At 38.5% G+C, this 19,568-nt stretch overlaps 1 protein-coding gene across 3 annotated transcripts in view; it reads left to right on the forward strand.

The window, feature by feature from the left end:
• The window catches only part of kiaa1328 (KIAA1328 ortholog), a 348,340-nt gene that overhangs the window by 242,061 nt on the left and 86,711 nt on the right, over positions 1-19,568 (forward strand). For all 3 annotated transcript variants that reach the window (XM_039759112.1, XM_039759111.1, XM_039759113.1), the window contains one exon: positions 19,415-19,505. In XM_039759112.1, coding sequence (XP_039615046.1) covers positions 19,415-19,505 — 91 coding nt within the window. The remainder of the gene's footprint in view (positions 1-19,414; positions 19,506-19,568) is intronic.

Consider the following 19,568-nt stretch of genomic DNA (forward strand, 5'->3'; position numbering starts at 1 on the left):
GGTTCAACTGGGCAAAGCTGAGTTATAGAATCAAACTCTAGTTTGTCAAAGAGGTGATATTTTTCTGTAAAGTGAGTTGTGGATGGGGATTACAGGTAGAAGGGGTTTTCGTTGGGCTATTCAATTACAAATTCAGTTGAGCCATATTTTCACACCAAGAATTTAGCTAAGCCAGACATTTTCACCGACAGGTAAGCAGCAGGTAATCACAAATTTTAAACCAACACAAATGAATGTATTGAAAAACAGTCAGTTAGTCATTTTCCAACCCGCTACATCCCAACACGGGGTCACGGGTCTGCTGGAGCCAATCCCAGCCAACACAGGGTGCAAGGCAGGAACAAACCCCGGGCAGGGCGCCAGCCCACCGCAGGCATTGAAAAAGAAGTAATGTTTATTCATTGTTTCCCATTTAAATTTGATCACATCTGACTGAGGCACATCAACATACATGGAATTGAGGATTTTTGTCTAGTCCCCCTCACAACATATTGAGTTTTGGAAAATACAAAATTTTTGTAACTTTATAATCTGTCGGTACTTATTTATATTTATTCTGTTATATATTGTTTACATGATCAAATAAAACAGTACTCTCCAGATAACTGTGTTTAAAATAGTTTTGAATCAATGTCATGTTCTTAGTTTCCTATAGGAATTTATAAGATAAGTTTTTTTTTTTGTTTTTTTTTCCTGTGAAGTTACAGATTACAGCCGTCAAGACAAAGATTAAAAGAAGCACTCACTTACCATGCCAAAAAAGAGAAATGTGCCAAATCAGTCTTGTATCATTGACATTTTCTCCTGGTACCCAAAATAGTTTTGATCAGATCTCAGCTCTTTGCTGTGGTTACCCTGTCATTATGAAAGCTTGCACAATGTGTTTGAACAATTATCAACATTTTTTAAGAAAATGTTTAGCTTTTGGTGCATATGCATTGTTTTTTAACTTAGTTTAATTAGTTTTTCAGAGCAGACTATATTTATATATAAACTTAATAAGGCAATTCTTAATATCCCCGCAACACTTGCTAGTAGCAATCACAAATTTAGCACAGCAGGTGGTGGTATAAAAGTTAACACACAACTGAATAAATACTACTACACCAGACTCAAATTTGCTTTTTCCAAAACCTAAACATGTGCCAGATCAATGTTACTGAATACAAACCATTTAATTTACTTAAGCCTAGGTAATTTTTGCTTAATTTGTTTAATTCAAAGCAGTCACACATAAAACAAAAAACCCACCCCCCAACTTTGGCAAAATCATAAGTAGCCAAACTGCACACTGCTGATTTTTTTTTTTTTTTTTTTTGTCTAACTCTGTCTCATATGTATGTACCTGCTGAGTGGTCTTGCAAACCAATTAAAATGGTCATGACTTTGCATTTGAGTCATGTATTATAGGGTCATTCCATTTCAAATCAACTGATTTTCCAGAAATCCCATGCACTTCGGTCTCAAAAAATTCTGAAACAAATACCAGGTGTACCCATCTTATGTGGGAGACATCCTGTAAATTTGTTTTGATGGAAGATCAATAATTTCCTAGATACAGCCAATTTGTGTTTGGAGTGGGGTGTCAAATTTAACACTGCTTTATTTTTTCAGTTTCACAAGAACGATCTCCAGAACTAAACCACCTAACAGGATCATATTTTGCATGCTGGTACACAACAAAATCAAAATGTTTGATCCAGCCAACACCACTTGATAAGAACAGACTTTCAAAAATGGGAAAAAAAAAATATTTTGCATCTTTGGCTTTGCCATGTTTAGGCTTTGAGAAAGCATTCTTCTAACTGATACAGCCTGCTTAATTTTTTCATGTTTAGATAACCTACACAGGGCTTTTCAAAGGTTTATAAACAAACAAGAAGCTGCATCAAGGTTTGACCAGCAGACGACTCAAATGTGAAAAAATCACTGTGGGTCCAATTTTTAGACCAGCTTAATGCATTGTTGGAATGTCTAGACATTTTTACAATTATTTTTCCTGTATCCTAAAATGGTCCTGTCTTTCTTAAAAAACAAGTCTTACTTTTCTTATATGAATCTTTCATTTTTATTTTCCATTCTAAATATGGGTTAAATTCACCATTTGTCAGTACTATAGATACATACATACATACATACATACTTTATTAATCCCAAGGGGAAATTCACATAATCCAGCAGCAGTATACTGATACAAAGAAATAATATTAAATTAAATAGTAATAAAAATGAAAATAAAAAAGCAGACAATAACTTTGAGTAATGTTAGCATTTACTCCCCCAGGTGGAATTTAAGAGTCGCATAGTGTGGGGGAGGAACGATCTCCTCAGTCTGTCAGTGGAGCAAGACAGTGAAAAAAGTCTGTCACTGAAGCTACTCCTCTAACTGGAAATGACACTATTCGGTGGATGCAGTGGATTCTTCATGATTGACAGGAGTTTGCTTAATGCCCGCCGCTCTGCCACAGATGTTAAACTGTCCAACTTTACTCCTACAATAGAGCCTGCCTTCATAACAAGTTTGTCCAGGCGTGAGGCGTCTTTCATCTTTATGCTGTAGAAGAGGGCACTCGCCACAACCTTCTGGTAGAACATCTGCAGCATCTTATTGCAGATGTTGAAGGATGCCAACCTTCTCGGAAAGTATAGTTGGCTCTTACCTTTCTTTCATAGAGCATCAGTATCAGTATTAGTTTAGTATAGGATTAATGAAAAAAAAATAAATCACCAAAGGCACATTAAGCATAGCACATGAACCACACCTGCTTGATTTTTTTGTTAAATTTAACACCACTTATAATGAAATTTAACATATTGGTATTGAGGAAGCAGGATCCATTTCATTTCTGTTTCAATCAAAGTGCATCGTGTATGGTATCTTTTGTCTTTGAGATGAAGATGGTACTGCTTTATTCTGACCATTGTAGGTGCACTAAGCAGTGCAATGACACACTGTAAAGGCTGGTTTATACTTGATGCTCAGAACGCGCACGCATCATCGCTGCCATGCATTCCCAGTGTTCGTTTGATGCATCCACTGAGCATGTCCACAGAAATTAACACAATGTGTCTGCCAGTTGCAGTACCAGCAAAAACTTGGGGGGGTGCAATGTGATCAAATTGGAACGTGATGCCAGAGTCTCTGTTTGCTGTCTACATGTGGCAGAAAGCCGCTATGCGGATCCTACAGGATCGATGTACGTGCTGTGATGTTTGATGAATGGTTTGATGTGGTGAAGCAAAATGCCAACATATAAATGCATTCGTGGTGCTTTTATATTCAAGCATTGCATATTCTCCAATGTAATGAAACGATACATTTTAAAAGTCTCACGTACCATTTTCTTGGCTTCACAGCAGCATCAGAATGCATGACAGCATATTAGAGCCACTGAGAAAAAAAATTAAGGACACAAGAAAAGGTCTATTTTATGATTAAAGTGCAAATTTCGGCTTTAATCTCGAAATGTCCAATTTAACCTTGTTTATTATATCATTAAAATAGACCATCATAAATGTTATCTTAAAAAAGTTGTTAATTGCTATGTGCTTCTGGAGCTTCCTCCTAAACTGACAGCAGTGACAAGCAGCAAGAGATCGCCACACAGGACACATTAAATTTATGATATTCCAGTTCTCTGCACATTTAGAATCCTGAGATTTATACTTGATATCACTTTCATGATGAAATATATTAAAATATGTATGTTACATTTTACAGATAAATCATTAACCTAATTTAAATAATGAATACTGTTAATAATTACACATGTGTGGGTGGCAGAGTCATAGCGCTGCTGCCTCGCAGGGAGTCACGTCCCTTGTACCACTGCTGCCTCACAGGAAGTCACATTCCTGGCATTCCCTACCTGGAGTTTGCATGTTTTCCTGGTGGGTTTCCACTGTGTGCTCTAGTTTCTTTTCAAAAACCTGAAGGTTTATGGATTTGGTGAAACTAAAATGATGCTAGTGTATGTGGATGTTTGTGTTCACCTTGCGATGAGCTGATGCCCCGTCCAGGGATTTTGTTTGTCTTGCGCTCAATGCTTGATGGATGTAATCATTAAACATCCTTTTCAGAAGTATTGTGGCAAGGTATCCTCGGAATTTAATGGAATTTTTCAGACAATTCACAACACAGCGAAGCTGAACGTTTTCTCACCGTAATGATATCTCGCACTGCCACCTGGTGGAATCTTTGATTTATGTAAAGTACACGTGCAAGTATAAACAGTACAACACTTCCATAGCAGTAGTGTCTGCTGGAGCATGCGTCATGTTGCGTGAAGTATAAACCTGGCCTTATAGCACCCAACAAATTTCATCTGTAGGTGGCCAATAGAAAGACTGTGTGGATAATTTGGATGCATGAAACATATCAGGATTTCTGATTCCGCTTCACTCTTGTCACAAATCACACTAATCCAAATTTTTTTAGCATACTGTACATACACAACATAGCCTTCAATAGGACACTGGTCTAATGTGATGAATGCATCTGATCCATTAGGAGTGTGATTGTGAGAGGGCAAGGTCTCATCTACTGCTTTAGGGTGAATATTTGGAAAGTCATTTGACTATCTTCACCAGACACCCGGCTGACTTAGAGCTTGCCATTTTTTGTAGGGGTGTAAGTGGTATTCTTGAATACCAGGTACTCTTTTGACCATGGAGAATCTCAATCTCTGTTCAGCAAAATGAGATAAGACCTTGTCATTTCATATGAAAAAAAGTTTGACATTTTTAATATGCCCTACACCCCATTCATAAAAAATACTGTGGTGTCAGAATGTTTCCTGAAGTTGCTGTTTGGAAGACTGGCAGACTTCCCTTTTAATGGTGCCTCCCATACCATCACACATATGTATTCTCGCCATGGGATTTCGCAATGAAATCCCTTTGAGTCCAAAATCACTTCAGTGACACAGAAGATTAGCAGTATTTTTTGAAATGTTTGTACTGGGACGGTGCTCAATCTGAGAAGTAAAAAAATTTGGTTTGATGTGGTGCTATCTTTTGTAGGTAGCACTGGACATCGTGTTGGAATCTGTGCTTAGCTATTGTGTCATGCTACAAACAATCACTAATAACACACATGCTCTCATGCTGTAGTTTCTTTAAATAAACAACAAATGGATAAAGTGTAGCTTAAGAATTCTGCCAGTGAAATCCCTAAATAGCATCTTCTATCACATAGCTGTAATTCTCAGAAAAGTAAAGGATTATAATGGCTTCATTTGGTCTTAACTGTTTTTTAATGTTTATTAAGAATGGAATTTGGTGCTTACAGATGAAATGATGAGCTGTCAGTTTATCCATCTTCTTCATTATTGAGTCAAGAAAATCCACCAGTGTGCTAGTGTATATGTGTATAGTGGTACAATCAGTTGAAATCCACTGTTTGTAAACAATGTTCATCAAATTCATCCAAGCCACACAAGGTCTCCAGGTATCCCTTGAGCACATCAATACCAAGACAGTCTTGACATCTGTGTACAATACACTGTTTTGATGTGACTGAACAAACAAGTTTTCTGTCGGATGGTATGTGACTCTATGGTCTCCAGCTGGCAAAGAAGCAAGCATCAGCTTTAGATTTTGGTGAATTTGGTAGACACATACTGAGTGTGTTCCTTGACTTCCCATAATGATGCAGCAATTTGGTCGAAGCATGCAGACCTTTGAAAGTCCTATTTTCTCCTCAGGAAATTGTGCTTTGTAATTTTCAGATTCATAAGGATCAATCTTTTTTTCTTGTGCTCATGCTTCCCTGTCTTGCTGGACTTCACAGACTTGTAGTCCTTTGCTCCTGGGAGTAATCTGCTGAATTCATCACTCTCATTGAAAATTATAACTCTCTGTTCAATTTCTGGTGATAAAAATATCCCTGTCTTTGCCTCAAGATCTGCAAGGCTGCCATGCTTTCTCTTTAATGTTCGTGGTGCCTTCACTTTGTACTAGGCACTGGGTAAGGTTTCCAATGTTTTTCCACAGTCCTGGTACCAAGGTCAGAACTTGGATCTGCATTTGTCTTGGGGAAAACATTAATCTTTTCTTTCACTAGTTAAATCAGTATGTCCATATCCTTGCATTTGGAGACCTTAGTGACTTTCCTCGAACTTCATTTGACATATTGTGACATATTACATTTACTGACTTGAGAAGATCTTACTGAAGATATTCCAAGCTCAGTCAAACTGGTGTTCATTGTTGGATCATTATCCAGTTAGTGGATGACTTCAGCTTTGACCAGCAGTTGTAGCCCTTTTTTTAGACCTAGAATAAGGCATGTTGAAACATTACTAAGCCAGTTTAATTGGTCAGCATCTTCATTATTGGCGGTTTTGAGGTTTTTGGTCAGTACTTTAAAATGCAACCCTAGAGGGTCAATGCATTTCTTTTGCAGAAATTCATATTGTTCAATTTACAACTTTTGATGATGAACACATTGTTTCATCTGGTCCAGCAGTGTTTTGTGAGCTGAGAATTGGTCCAAGTTCTTTATCAGTCTCTGAAAGACTGTTCGGCCTCAGTAGGTCATGTTTCCTTCAAAGAAACATAACAATATATTTTTAACACATTAATCTAATGTTCAATCATTGTCAGAAATGTGAAGTGAAAGGAGGACAACTAACCTTTCAAACTAAGCCAAACCAAAAGTACAGCTTGGGAGATTTGTGGCCATATTGAGACAGCTAAGGCTCAGAGCACCAACTATTCAGTGCAGCCACAGGTACCACCATTGAAATTTAAAAAGATAGGCACACCCCTACTCAGGAACAATCAACTAATCTCATCAGAGAGCAACAGGTGGCAGTAAGAAATAAATCATATAGTGATTTATTCTTTCCATCAAAACTTGATTGAAAACTCATTGATTACCATTATTGGCATTTATGTTTTGAGAAAGAAGGGACAGGTTAGAATAAATTAAAAATATTTTTTTAATTATCTGCACATTCCCACAGGCCGTTTTTGCATTCTGAAAATGTAATCCAAAATGATTTTTTGGAATTGAGAGGTCTACTGTTAAAACCCTGAAACAGTTACTTTTCTGTTTATTGATTTTTCAGATAGCCTATCTAGTTATCTGAATAAGGAAAAGAAAATCAAAAGTCTGTGTTGGTTACAAATATGTGTTTCATAGGCCTGAACATAGCTAAGCCAAAAACTCAAGGGGCTTCTTTGACCATGCAAGATCATCTGGATCAAATGTTTTAATTTCATTACATACTATACCAATTAATGTACTAGTGTGCACAGTATTTGCCTGCTTGGTGGTCTAATTCTTGAGCTATGGACTTGTGAAATTGACACCTCCCTCCTCTCAGTAAACTGGCTTTATCTTGGAAAGTATTGATCTTACATCAAAAAATAAATAAATTTCAGTGTCTCCTGACTAGCATGGGCATACCTGGTAATTTTTACAGAATATTTTGAGTCTGAAATATGTGGGCCATTGATTGGTTTAACATGGAATGATTCTATAACAAATTAGGATCACAGTTACATGTCTTAAAACATCTCACTAGCCAACTTCGTATGTGCATGATTAAGTTGAATTCCATGTGTATTTTCATTTCAAGTCAACTTAGATAAAATAAAGACTTTTACTGGACTAATGTAAATATAATAATAATCAGAAGAATAATAAAGAAGACTGAAGTTAGCAGCACGGCAGCCTCATGGATGCAGCATGCTGAGTTCAATGACAATGCCAAAATGTCTGCATGGAGTTTACATATTTTCCTCAAGTCTTTGTGTGGTTTCTTTTTATCTCCTCACATTTTAATTCTAAAATAGATTAAATTAGATTATTTATTTATAAAAGTACATTTAAAACACCAGAAGTTGCAGCAAAATGCTGTACAAAATATTTTAATTGGTAATTCCAAATTGTCTCTGTGTGTAGAATTTCATGAGTGTAGAGCCATGGGGACTGCTCCCTGTCTAGGCTTCTTCTCTGTCTTTTAACCATTGCTGCTGATGTGCCAGTCCTCCTATGAGCTCAAATTAGATTAAGCTAGTTTGAGTCTGTAATAACATTAGCAGAGACTCTAATATTTTTTTTGATGTGATAGATATGATGTAGAAATGAAGTGTGACAGAAGTCTGTCATAGCAATGTGTAAAATATGTAATGAATATTAATAGCCAACATATGAAACTAAATTTAAATAAAAGTGTTTGCAATAATAATACTTTTAAAATCCTTAATATGTAATACAAATTGTAACAATCAGACCAGAACAGGATGGCCAAAGCACTGATAAGTATGTAAATACAAACTGCTCTGAGCACTGGATGGGGTTGGGTATGTGCACAAGCAAGCACACCATCTGCTAAGTAAGGCTGAGGATCTGTCTGTAAGCTAAATAGCAACACTGATCTTATTTTTGATCCCCCATTGCACAGATCTGTGTATTCAGTGCTACTGTATCTGTTGGGTTTCTGTATCTTTACCCCCCTTTAGCATGCATATTAAAATGGTGCACCCCATGTTTGTCCTTTTGCTGTGCAAAACTGTTGGATTCTGTTTCTTTTGTACTTTCAGCAGACTTTTTTCTGTGGTCAGTGTTCTGAGGTTGCATTCAAGCATCTTTTAAATATTAACAAATGTATATACTATGCAAGCAAGGACACGTGTAAAACTTTAATCTAATAATCTAATGTAACAAAGTTCTTGGAAATTGTCCCTCCTCCACTTTTGAGCCTCTGCCCACCACGCAAGGCTTTTCCTTATGTATAGTATATTACCTTACCAATTCACCCTGTTCATTGATGCAGTTCATCTGTGCAGGAAATGAGTGGGTCTCCCATTCTCAATTAATTTATTAGAATAAATACCTCCTTTTGTATGGTACTGATTTTCTTCAATACAAGCTGAAATGAAGACAAAAAAGCTTTCAGAACAAGTTAGGGGTGTAATTATGTACATAGTTCTAGGGAAGAAAGCAAGATCATGGAGGCATAGTGTTCAGTTTAGTCCATCATACAGAAATGGAAAAAATATACTAATGGCCAAAATGCCTACGTCGTGCTGCCCCACTAAACACAAAGCAACTAACATTCCATACAAGCAAGTCAAAGTTGACAGATCAACCCCCACCAATGTGAAAGAGAGCTAGGTCAACAGACAGACTAAAACTTTAAGCGTTGAAATAAATGGAAGAAAATCCCTTTCCCCAATTTAAATGCCTATTCTAAGAATGGTATTGATTAGATCCTGTCAGGTTTTTTTACACAGATCCTCTTAGTGAGAATTTGATTTTTTTTTCCCCCAATTTGAAATATTATGTAATGCCAGTAACGGCGCACTGCATGATAACATGCAGTGAATACACTTGACTCATAGTTTGTTCCACCCTAGCGGCAAGCTTCTTCTCTTCTTTCGTCAGCATCTTTTCACGTTAAAACTGATTAAGTCAGTGTTTGTGTTGCAATTATAATTTTTCAGACTTTTATAGATTGTATATTTGCCACCCAGTAATAAAATTGAAAGTTAGGTAGAGCCATGCCACCTTCAGCCTTAGGTCTTTGTAGTGTCAACCTTTGGATGTGTGGATGTTTTGTATTCCAATAGGTTATGATTGAATCTAACTTCTTAAAATGGTTTATTGATGAATATTGGACTTGTTTGAAATAGACAAAGAAGCTTAGGAAGTATATTCATCGTGACAGTGTTAATTCTTCCAGCTAAAGTGAGGTGGAGGGTAGACCATTTGTGCAAGCCTTGGTTAAGTTTTTCCCTGCAGAGAGCAAAATTTTGTTGATAAAGAGCATTATGTTAACTTGTGATGTTTACCCCTAGGTATTTAAACTTATCTGCGATGATAAAAGGGAAAGTGTCCAATCTAGTATTGTGTGCTAGAGAGTTCACTACAATGAGCACACTTTTTATTCAAAAAAAGTATTTTGTGGATCAATGGTGATTACAAAAAGCAGTGATGACAGGGGAAATCCTTGTCTAGTACCATATTCTACTTTGAAGTAGTCTGAAATAATGTTGTTAATACAAACTGAAGCTTCTGGACTGGTATACTGTACAGTAGTTTGATCCATGCACATATGTTTGGGCCAAACCCAAATTTCTCCAATGTAGAGAAAAGGTAGTCCCATTGAACCATATCAAATGCTTTTTCTGCATTCAACGATAATATCTCCGGGGTGTTAGGCTTTGTGGGTGAACATTTTACATTAAACAGGCATTGAAGATTGAAAGCTAAGTGTCTTCCTCTATATTAAATGGATAAGGTTGTTTTGCAGCAAAATTAATAACAAATGCATTTAATAAAGTGAACGAGTGTAGAATGTAGTCGAGCTTGCAAGAATATAGGACAGAGACATGAAAGCACATTGCAGTAAAGTGAACATAATAGATGTGCACATATTTATTTATTAATTTGTTTGTTTATTTGCTCTATTGAGTTAGCTTTACAAATATTGTTTGATTCAAGATATACTCTGATTGCTATGGACTGCTTATAATCAGTCCTCTCGCAAATAAACATGAAACTGATCACTTTTCTTTCTTTTAAAGTGTTGCTTTAAGTTTGGATGTATTTTTATTTAATGACAAGACTACCATTGCCAGGTCTGAAAAATGTTATGAGTTGTGATCAACACAATGTAACGTGGCAATTTGCAGTAGTTTCTTAAAGAATTTCTTTCTTTTCAATATTGTAATCATGCTGTTGTAGTCCTGCGCCTGATGGCATTTTTGACAGTGCATTAAGCACAAGAAAATCTGATTTTCACTACTGTGGACGAAGACTTCAGACAAGACAGCAGGTGTGGTTATAAAGCAGCTTTATTTTGCAGTGTCACAGTGAGAAAAGTTTCAGAAAAGCAGACAATATACATGACAGTGTCCAAGCTCTTCTGAACCCCATCTGTTGGGTGGGGTAAAGTTTTTATACCTCTAGAATGCGTGATTTAATATCAATATGAAATGCAACAGTCAACACATTTATTATACACAACCCTTGAGCCCTTTCAACACCCTTGTAAAACTTGATTTCTTGGCCCCTTTGTTATGGCGTTCAGAAGTAAACTAAGGGAAAACGTGATAAGGCAGACTCGTGTGGAATGCTTAGACCTTGAGTCCTTTGGACAAATATTTTTCTGTTTTGCTTAGCAAAGCATGCTTTTACATAATGTATGGTTTCGTAAAGCTTACTTCTCAGACATGAATTAATACAAGGGAATGAAGAGAACATTCATCTTCCACATTCCCCTCTTTTGAGCAAACAAAGAAATATTTGATCAGGGGAGAGTTGAGTGGGAAAGGGTATTAGAGGGGGATGGAGTGGAGTGGGCGGAGGAGTGTGGGATGACTGTGCTGATATGAAGCATTTTTTCTTTGTGTAAAAAGTAAGCCTTTGCCATAGAGGCAGTAAGATACTTGGATACAATGTATCTTATCAAGGGAACAATACAGCAAGCTACAACTTGGAGAACGATAAAAGCAACTGTAAGACAGATGAAAACTGACTTTAGCCATTGGCCCCAGGTTGAGTGGAGATGTGTTCTGATTCAGGACCCACAACAGAAGCTAAAGCTAAGCTAAGCTAACTGAGCCACCAGAAACCTGCAAACAGGAAAAACAAACACAAGAAGTCCCCGGCGACATAAACACCCTAAAATGTCCTAATATTGCTGTTCTTATAGCTGAAAGTACATACAATTTTTACTATTATGTTCTAGAAAATAATCTGTAGGAAGAACTAAAATCCACCTTTCTTTTAAACAATGCTTTATATATCATTTTTCATACATTTATCAGTCCATCCATTTTCTAACCCGCTTCAGTTCAGGGTCATGGTCACCTGGCACCTATCAAAGTTGTGGGCACTCTTGAACTGGATGCCATCCTATCACAGGGCACACTCGTTCATATGTCCATAAAGAAACACCAGGAAGAGTAAATTCTCCAGTTAACCCAGTTTGTACATCTTCAGGATATGGCAGCAAACAAGGATACCACAATCAAGGGTGCCATCTTTTACAATGTGAGACGTGAATCCAAGCAGGCAGTCCCTCAACTTTAACAGCGTGAATGGATGAGAAAAGTCAGGCAGTCCCAACGCAGGCGAAGAGAGAAGTGCATTTTTTAAGTCACACAGAGCCTTCTCAGCTTGTTCATTCCATTCCACTTGACCAGAAAGGGGAAGATCAAGGGTATTCGCTAAAGTTTGCAAAAGCTGTGCTCTTTCAGTGAAGTTTAAAATCTATTGCCAGCAGTATCCTAGAATGCTTGATACAGACATAACCTGTTGCTTTGTAACAGGTCTAGGAAGATTTTGAATGGTGTTTATATGGTCGCTAGAGAGAGCTCTTGTTTCGCAAGAAATGGCATGACCTAAATATTTAACGGTAGGTTGAATCAACTGCAGTTTTGCTTTAGAAACTTTATGGCCATTTTCTGCTAAAAATAATAACAATTTCTGAGTATCATGTGCACAATCTTCTTCAGTAGTACTACACACCATTATATCATCTACATACTGTATCAATACACTGTCTTTATCTGGCCAAAAGCCTTCTAAATTTTGAGCAAGAGCTTGTCCATATACACAAGGGGCTGCAGTATATCCCTGAGGCATGACGGTCCATGTCCAACAGCGGTTTTGGAAAGTAAAGGCAAACCAGAATTGAGAGTCGGGGTGCACAGGAATAGAAAAGAAAGCGTTAGTAAGGTCAATAACAGAGAAATAACGGGTGGACGGGGGTATCATAGAAAGAATTGTGGAAGGATTAGGAACAATAGGTGCCCCAGGAAAACCTGCAGAGTTAACTTGTCGAAGGTCTTGAAGAAAACACCATGAACCGTCAGTCTTTCTCACAGGTAAAATGGGGGAGTTGACTGGAGAGTATTTAATTGGAATGATTGCTCTACGTTTCACGAGATTGGAATGTACGGCGGAGATGCCAGCCTCTGCTTCTGGAGACACTGGGGGTGGAAGGAGGATTTTGGGTAAATCACCAGTGGCTCACAGTGTGCTATCCTTCCATAATCATTTTTCCCCTGGGACCACAGTGCATCGGGAAGTGAGGAAAGCCAAGAGGGATTTGAATTCTGTAATGAAAATGTGGAAAGGGTGGGATGGCATAATGAATGGATAACTGGAAGGTCACCCCGACGTAAAACCTTAGTTATCAAATGATCTGAAGTATCAAAAATACCTGGAGCAACGTGCAGCCAGTCCATCCTATTGAGACATTGTTCCACCCATTCCCCAATTTCGATCCAGCGAACGGTGCTAGATTTGGCTAAGGAAACATGGGGAACCGAACCTCCAAAATATAAAACGCTTTGTGAATATGTGAGGTGAACTGAAGCAGCGGCTTTGGTGGATGAGAAAAAAATGCAAGGGATATGGAGGGTCTCTGGGCTAGTACCTGAAGAGAGAAAAGATTCTAACCAAGGTGTGTCCACTTCAGAAGGGAAGTACTGGGCAGTACAGTGGAGGGTGTTGGGGACTTGCAAGTGTGGAAAAAGACATGAAGGAAAAGAGTGTAGGGCTTTAAGGAGAATGGTGTATGAGGAGATGTTCAGGGTCCAGGCTGCAAAAGAGGGCTTAGTATGGCGGGAGGTTTGGCACAGGAGTTTAGGAATAGAACAGTAAAACCCTTGTTCGGTTAGAGAAATAGAGAGGGAGAGCTACGTCTTTCAGCGCTTGAATATCACAGTTACGATGTATCATTACAGTAGTGGGGTTATCATTTCCTGGGGGTTGTGTGGGATCGTGTCGGGGGTTATGGACCTCAATTAAAGGGCATGAAAATGTGGGTGTAAAAGGTTTTGGGGACTTAAACGGGGTAAAGTTTTCAGGGGACTTATCTCGGAGGGTCTTGCTTCTAGTACGTTGTGAAATGGAGGGCTTTTTGTGTGAGTTAGAAGAGCCTCCCATAACCCCTAACAAGTGGCCATCAGTTTCATCATCCAGATCCGTATGTGAGGAGGGGTCGTAATGATATTGTTCATCAAAGAAATCATCAGTAGCTGGGGCATCGGTAACCACAGGAACCGTTGGGGCAAGGAGTGAAAGAGGTGGTGGAAGGGGTTGTGGGTAAAGTGTTGGGGAAGAGAGCACGGTATATAAAGGGTCTTTTTTTATCACTCCTCTTCCTTCAGACTGGGGACCTGAATCACCCTGCACTTTCTGTAAAGCTATAAGCAGCTCTTCCTTTTCCTTTCTAGTCTTAACTTCGGCAGCTAAAAGCTCATTCCGTTTCTGTGCTGCTTCCAACGTAGGTCTTTAATAACCAATTCCCATCTGTTATACATATCCATCCAATAAGGACCTCCATTACAACAACCCTGTGTACAGTGGGTATGGAAAGTATTCAGACCCCCTTCAATTTTTCACTCTTTGTTATATTGCAGCCATTTGCTAAAATCATTTAACTTAATTTTTTTTTCTCATTAATGTACACACAGCACCCCATATTGACAGACAAAAAAAAGAATTTTTGAAATTGTTGCAGATTTACTAAAAAAGAAAAACTGAAATATCACATGGTCCTAAGTATTCAGACCCTTTGATGTGACACTCATATATTTAACTCAGGTGCTTTCCATTTCTTCTGATCATCCTTGAGATTACCTTCATTTGAGTCCAGCTGTGTTTGATTATACTGATTGGACTTGATTAGGAAAGCCACACACCTGTCTATATAAGACCTTACAGCTCACAATGCATGTCAGAGCAAATGAGAAATTATGAGGTCAAAGGAACTGCCTGAAGAGCTCAGAGACAGAATTGTGGCAAGGCACAGATCTGGCCAAGGTTACAAAAAAATTTCTGCTGCACTTAAGGTTCCCAAGAGCACAGTGGCCTCCATAATCCTTAAATGGAAGACGTTTGGGATGACCAGAACCCTTCCTAGAGCTGAATGTCCGGCCAAGCTGAGCTACTAGGGGAGAATAGCCTTGGTGAGAGAGGTAAAGAAGAACCCAAAGATCACTTTGGCTGAGCTCCAGAGATGCAGTCAGGAGATGGGAGAAAGTTGTAGAAAGTCAACCATCACTGCAGCCCTCCACCAGTCATGGCTTTATGGCAGAGTGGCCTGTCGGAAGCCTCTTCTCAGTGCAAGACACATGGCAGCCCGCATGGAGTTTGCTAAAAGACACCTGAAGGACTCTGAAATGGTGAGAAATAAGATTCTCTGGTCTGATGAGACCAAGATAGAACATTTTGGCCTTAATTCTAAGCGGTATGTGTGGAGACATCCAGGCAGTGCTCATCACTTGTCCAATACAGTCCCCACAGTGAAGCATGACGGTGGCAGCATCATGCTGTGGGGGTGTTTTTCAGCTGCAGGGACAGGGTGACTGGTTGCAATCGAGGAAAAGATGAATTCAGCCAAGTACAGGGATATCCTGGACAAAAACCTTCTCCAGAGTGCTAAGGACCTCAGACTGGGCCGAAGGTTTACCTTCCAACAAGACAATGACCCTAAGCACACGGCTAAAATAACGAAGGAGTGGCTTCACAACAACTCTGTGACTGTTCTTGAATTGCCCAGCCGGAGCCCTGACTTAAACCCAATTGAGCATCTCTGGAAAGACCTAAGAATGGCTGTCCACCAACGTTTACCATCTAACCTGACAGAACTGGAGAGGATCTGCAAGGAGGAATGGCAGAGGATTCCCAAATCCAGGTGTGAAAAACTTGTTGCATCTTTCCCAAGAAAACTCATGGCTGTATTAGCTCAAAAGGGTGCTTCTACTAAATACTGAGCAAAGGGTCTGAATACTTAGGACCATGTGATATTTCAGTTTTTCTTTTTTAGTAAATCTGCAACAATTTCAAAAATTCTTTTTTTTTGTTTGTCAATATGGGGTGCTGTGTGTACATTAATGAGGGAAAAAATTAATTTAAATGATTTTAGCAATATAACAAAGAGTGAAAAATTGAAGGGGGTCTGAATACTTTCCGTACCCACTGTATTTCTGCACAGTATTTTTCTAATTTCCTGTATCTCACTCATATCTCCAGTTCCTTCCACTGGCCGTCTACCCCCCACTGTGCTTATTCCACTTCCTACATGCCTTTTTAAAACCTAATCCTGTCTTCTTTTCAATGAGCTTTCTAGGGGACCCATTCTTTGGTCCACCAGTATGTAGAGCCTGGCGATCCCTCGAAAATAATCCTTCCAGCATTAGGTTTTTAGGACTCTGGGGGGGACTTTTTGACTGGCTTGCTGTTTGGTTTTACCATAGTGAGCGGCAGGATCTCAGCAGAAAGTGACTTAGCCCTCGTTTAACCCCGTTCCACCCGCCGTCCACTCCTATCCTCGGATTACAGCTTCAGGTGACTTCGTGTCCATTTTTTCGCATCCTACAGAATCCTACATCGATACTCAGCATGGAGTCCGGGATATGGAGGTTTTTACCTCGATCCCTTCATCAGACGCCTTGAATGCGTCAATCTGCCAGGGTATAGTCTCCGTCACCCGAGCAACCCGTTGAGACAAGAGTATAACTAGACAGCGGATGGAAAACTTAACCTCCCGTTTATTTAGACACACACTTTTATCTATGCCCTTTCACCCCCATTCCTCTTTATTATTTTAGGAGCGTGCCACTCGCCCCTTTCTATTCCACTTCACAGGGGGTGACTTGCTAACATTCATAGTGTGCCGTTTTCCGTAGGGTCCCAAAAGCCACTTTCCGTGAGTCCCTAGAACCCTCCTATGGTTCTGATACAGTATGCTCTCTTATTCTTTATTTTGCATATGCTTTCTATTCTTTTTATTTCTATATTCGTATTACTTCAGGCACACCAGTCAAACTAACGGGAATCCCCCGATCTACTCACTGGGAATCCGTCCACCTGCCTGGAAATGCCCATCAAGTCGTGCCTGGTATCGGCTAGGAGGAGGTCAGGGACTCCCCACGTAGGAAACGCCCAAGGCAGGCCAGCCCTAACTTTTACCGGAGCTGGACCCGATCCGGCCGGAATCAGCTCCACTACGGTCTTTTGGACGATCCTGCTCGAGGAGTCGTCTGCTCGTCCCCTGCCCCACGTTTGGGCGCCAAATTACTGTGTACGAAGACTTCAGACAAGACAGCAGGTGTGGTTATAAAGCAGCTTTATTTTGCAGTGTCACAGTGAGAAACGTTTCAGAAAAGCAGACAATCAATATACATGACAGCGTCAGGGCTCTTCTGAACCCTGTCTGTTAGGTGGGGTAAAGTTTTTATACCTCTAGAATGCGTGATTTAATATCATTATGAAATGCAACAGTCAACACGTTTATTATACACAATCCTTGAGCCCCTTCAACGACCCCTTGTAAAACTTGATTTCTTGGCCCCTTTGTTATGGCGTTCAGATGTAAACTAAGGGAAAACGTGATAAGGCAGACTCGTGTGTGGAATGCTTAGACCTTGAGTCCTTTTGACAAATATTTTTCTGTTTTGCTCAGCAAAGCATGCTTTTACATAATGTATGGTTTCGTAAAGTTTACTTCTCAGACATGAATTAGTACAAGGGAACGAAGAGAACATTCATCTTCCACACTACACAGTCCCTTCAAGCGTGGCCAGTGTAGTTAAACATCTATCTAGGCATCGATCATATGCCTTTTCGTCCATTTTAAAAAGATGCCTTTGTAAATGACATGAAAACTTTAATGTGAAGGTACATCACTTTAATTTAAAATCAGAGTATTGGTCTTCAATGGCATTCTCATAGTGAGACTCATCAGATTCTTTTTAATGATAAACCTTAGCATTTTCTTATCCTTAGTTGTTGTTGCCAATGTGTTCCTGAAAATGTTCAAAGATTAATAATGACATCTTCTAAAATAAAGTTGGCTAAGTTTATGCCACAGTTCCTAATACAGGATTTCATTGCATTGGGTATTTTTTGATATTTAGTGACAATGTTTTGTTTTAAAATTTTGCAGTTACACTTTTACACCCTCCGCGTTTTTGGAGTTTCGTTTTGGATATCATCCACTGAATGTTTATTTTTTTACTAGTTTAAATTTTCTTATTTTCTTTTCATCAGTATTAAAAAGATAAAATATGTGAACTCTATCTCAGATCAGTTTAACAGCATCATCATCAACCAGTCATATCAATGTTTTCATCACTCTCATGGCACTGATGCACTTCCAACAGCAAAACGAGAAAAAAATACTTATATTTACAACATATACATTTTTTCTTTGACTATGAATGAGGCTAAAACAGTTGTGTTGTCTTTGCATTGTTACTGTTGTTTTTCTTTCTTTATTTATTTATTTATTGACTAATTATTGTGAAGCTGTTTGCTTTTATTAATTCTGTACTTGGTAACTTCTCTTACATCCTGTAATTTTCTGTAGTCTGATACTTTCCATGTGTATTTAAGGTAACTTTTCCTACCCAAATATGTTCATCAGTTCCCGCTAAATACTGCTGCTTTCAAGGTTATTAAAAAATATTTATTTTGAATGTATATTTAAAGTTGTCTTTAAGCTTTGTAAACTTATCACCAATATTCAATGTTAGCTTTCATAATCTGTAATAAGTTATGATACACAGAAAAGATAATGTACTTTCATATCAGTCTTTCTTGAAGAGATAATGTACTTTCATATCTATATTTCTTGGCTCATAATACCTTATTGTTCATCAGATTGTTACTTAGGCTCAACCACTTTGCAATTTCTGTCCTCACTAGTGGAAGTCCCTGTTTTACTTCTACATATAGCCCACTCTCTGCTCTGTCATCTATTTTTTCATCTTCATCACTCCTTGCATTATCTGCCTGGTCTTCATTTACAGTCTTTTGAAGTCTCCCATAATGTTCCTTTCTTGCTCCTCTCTTGTTGGATAGTGATCCTTTAACCATTTGATTTTAAGAGATAAGCACACAACTTATGGTTTCTTTATTTTGAAAGCCATAGTTGTCATCAATGGGGCTGCTTTTATATCTCCTAGTTTTTCAATATCTTTCACTCCATATGTCTCAGAAGCAAATTTACCTTGCAAGGGTAAGTTTTTGGTTATTATTCTTTTGTCTTGACGAAAGAAGGTTTTCCTAAGAGTTCTTTGGTAACTAGCAGGTGAGTTGGCGCGTCTTAAGAACTGCTTAAGTTACAAGATGGTCCTCATTTTACAGGTTCTCCACATAATCTAATTTTTATATTTTTAAAGAGTACACACTAGCTGTAAATTTGGATTGATAATAGTATGAAGAAGCAAAGATTTAAGTTTACAGCGTCCTGGAGATGGTACACCTTTGGTTGGTCTAAAGTCTTTTGGAATAAGCAGAATTACAGCTCTTCTTACCTAGGCCTTCTAGACATTTTCAGGTTTCCTTGTCACTGGGATGATGAGCAAAAATAGCATCTTGTTCAAAACTAAATCCATATATGATCAACATGTGATTATTTTTTTTTTTCTCCTCCCTCAGGCTCATGCTCTGTTTTCCGAAAAAAATTTCCTACTCCTCCAGTTCCACTGATTGCTCCTACAGTAACGTACCCTCAGCAACCAAACAACTGGTAAGCAGCAAAATATGTCTAATTTAAATATATACAGTAATTGTTCCTGCAATATTGATCAAA

The sequence above is a fragment of the Polypterus senegalus genome, chromosome 7, assembly GCF_016835505.1.
Source record: "Polypterus senegalus isolate Bchr_013 chromosome 7, ASM1683550v1, whole genome shotgun sequence".
NCBI classification, from domain to species: Eukaryota; Metazoa; Chordata; class Cladistia; order Polypteriformes; family Polypteridae; genus Polypterus; species Polypterus senegalus.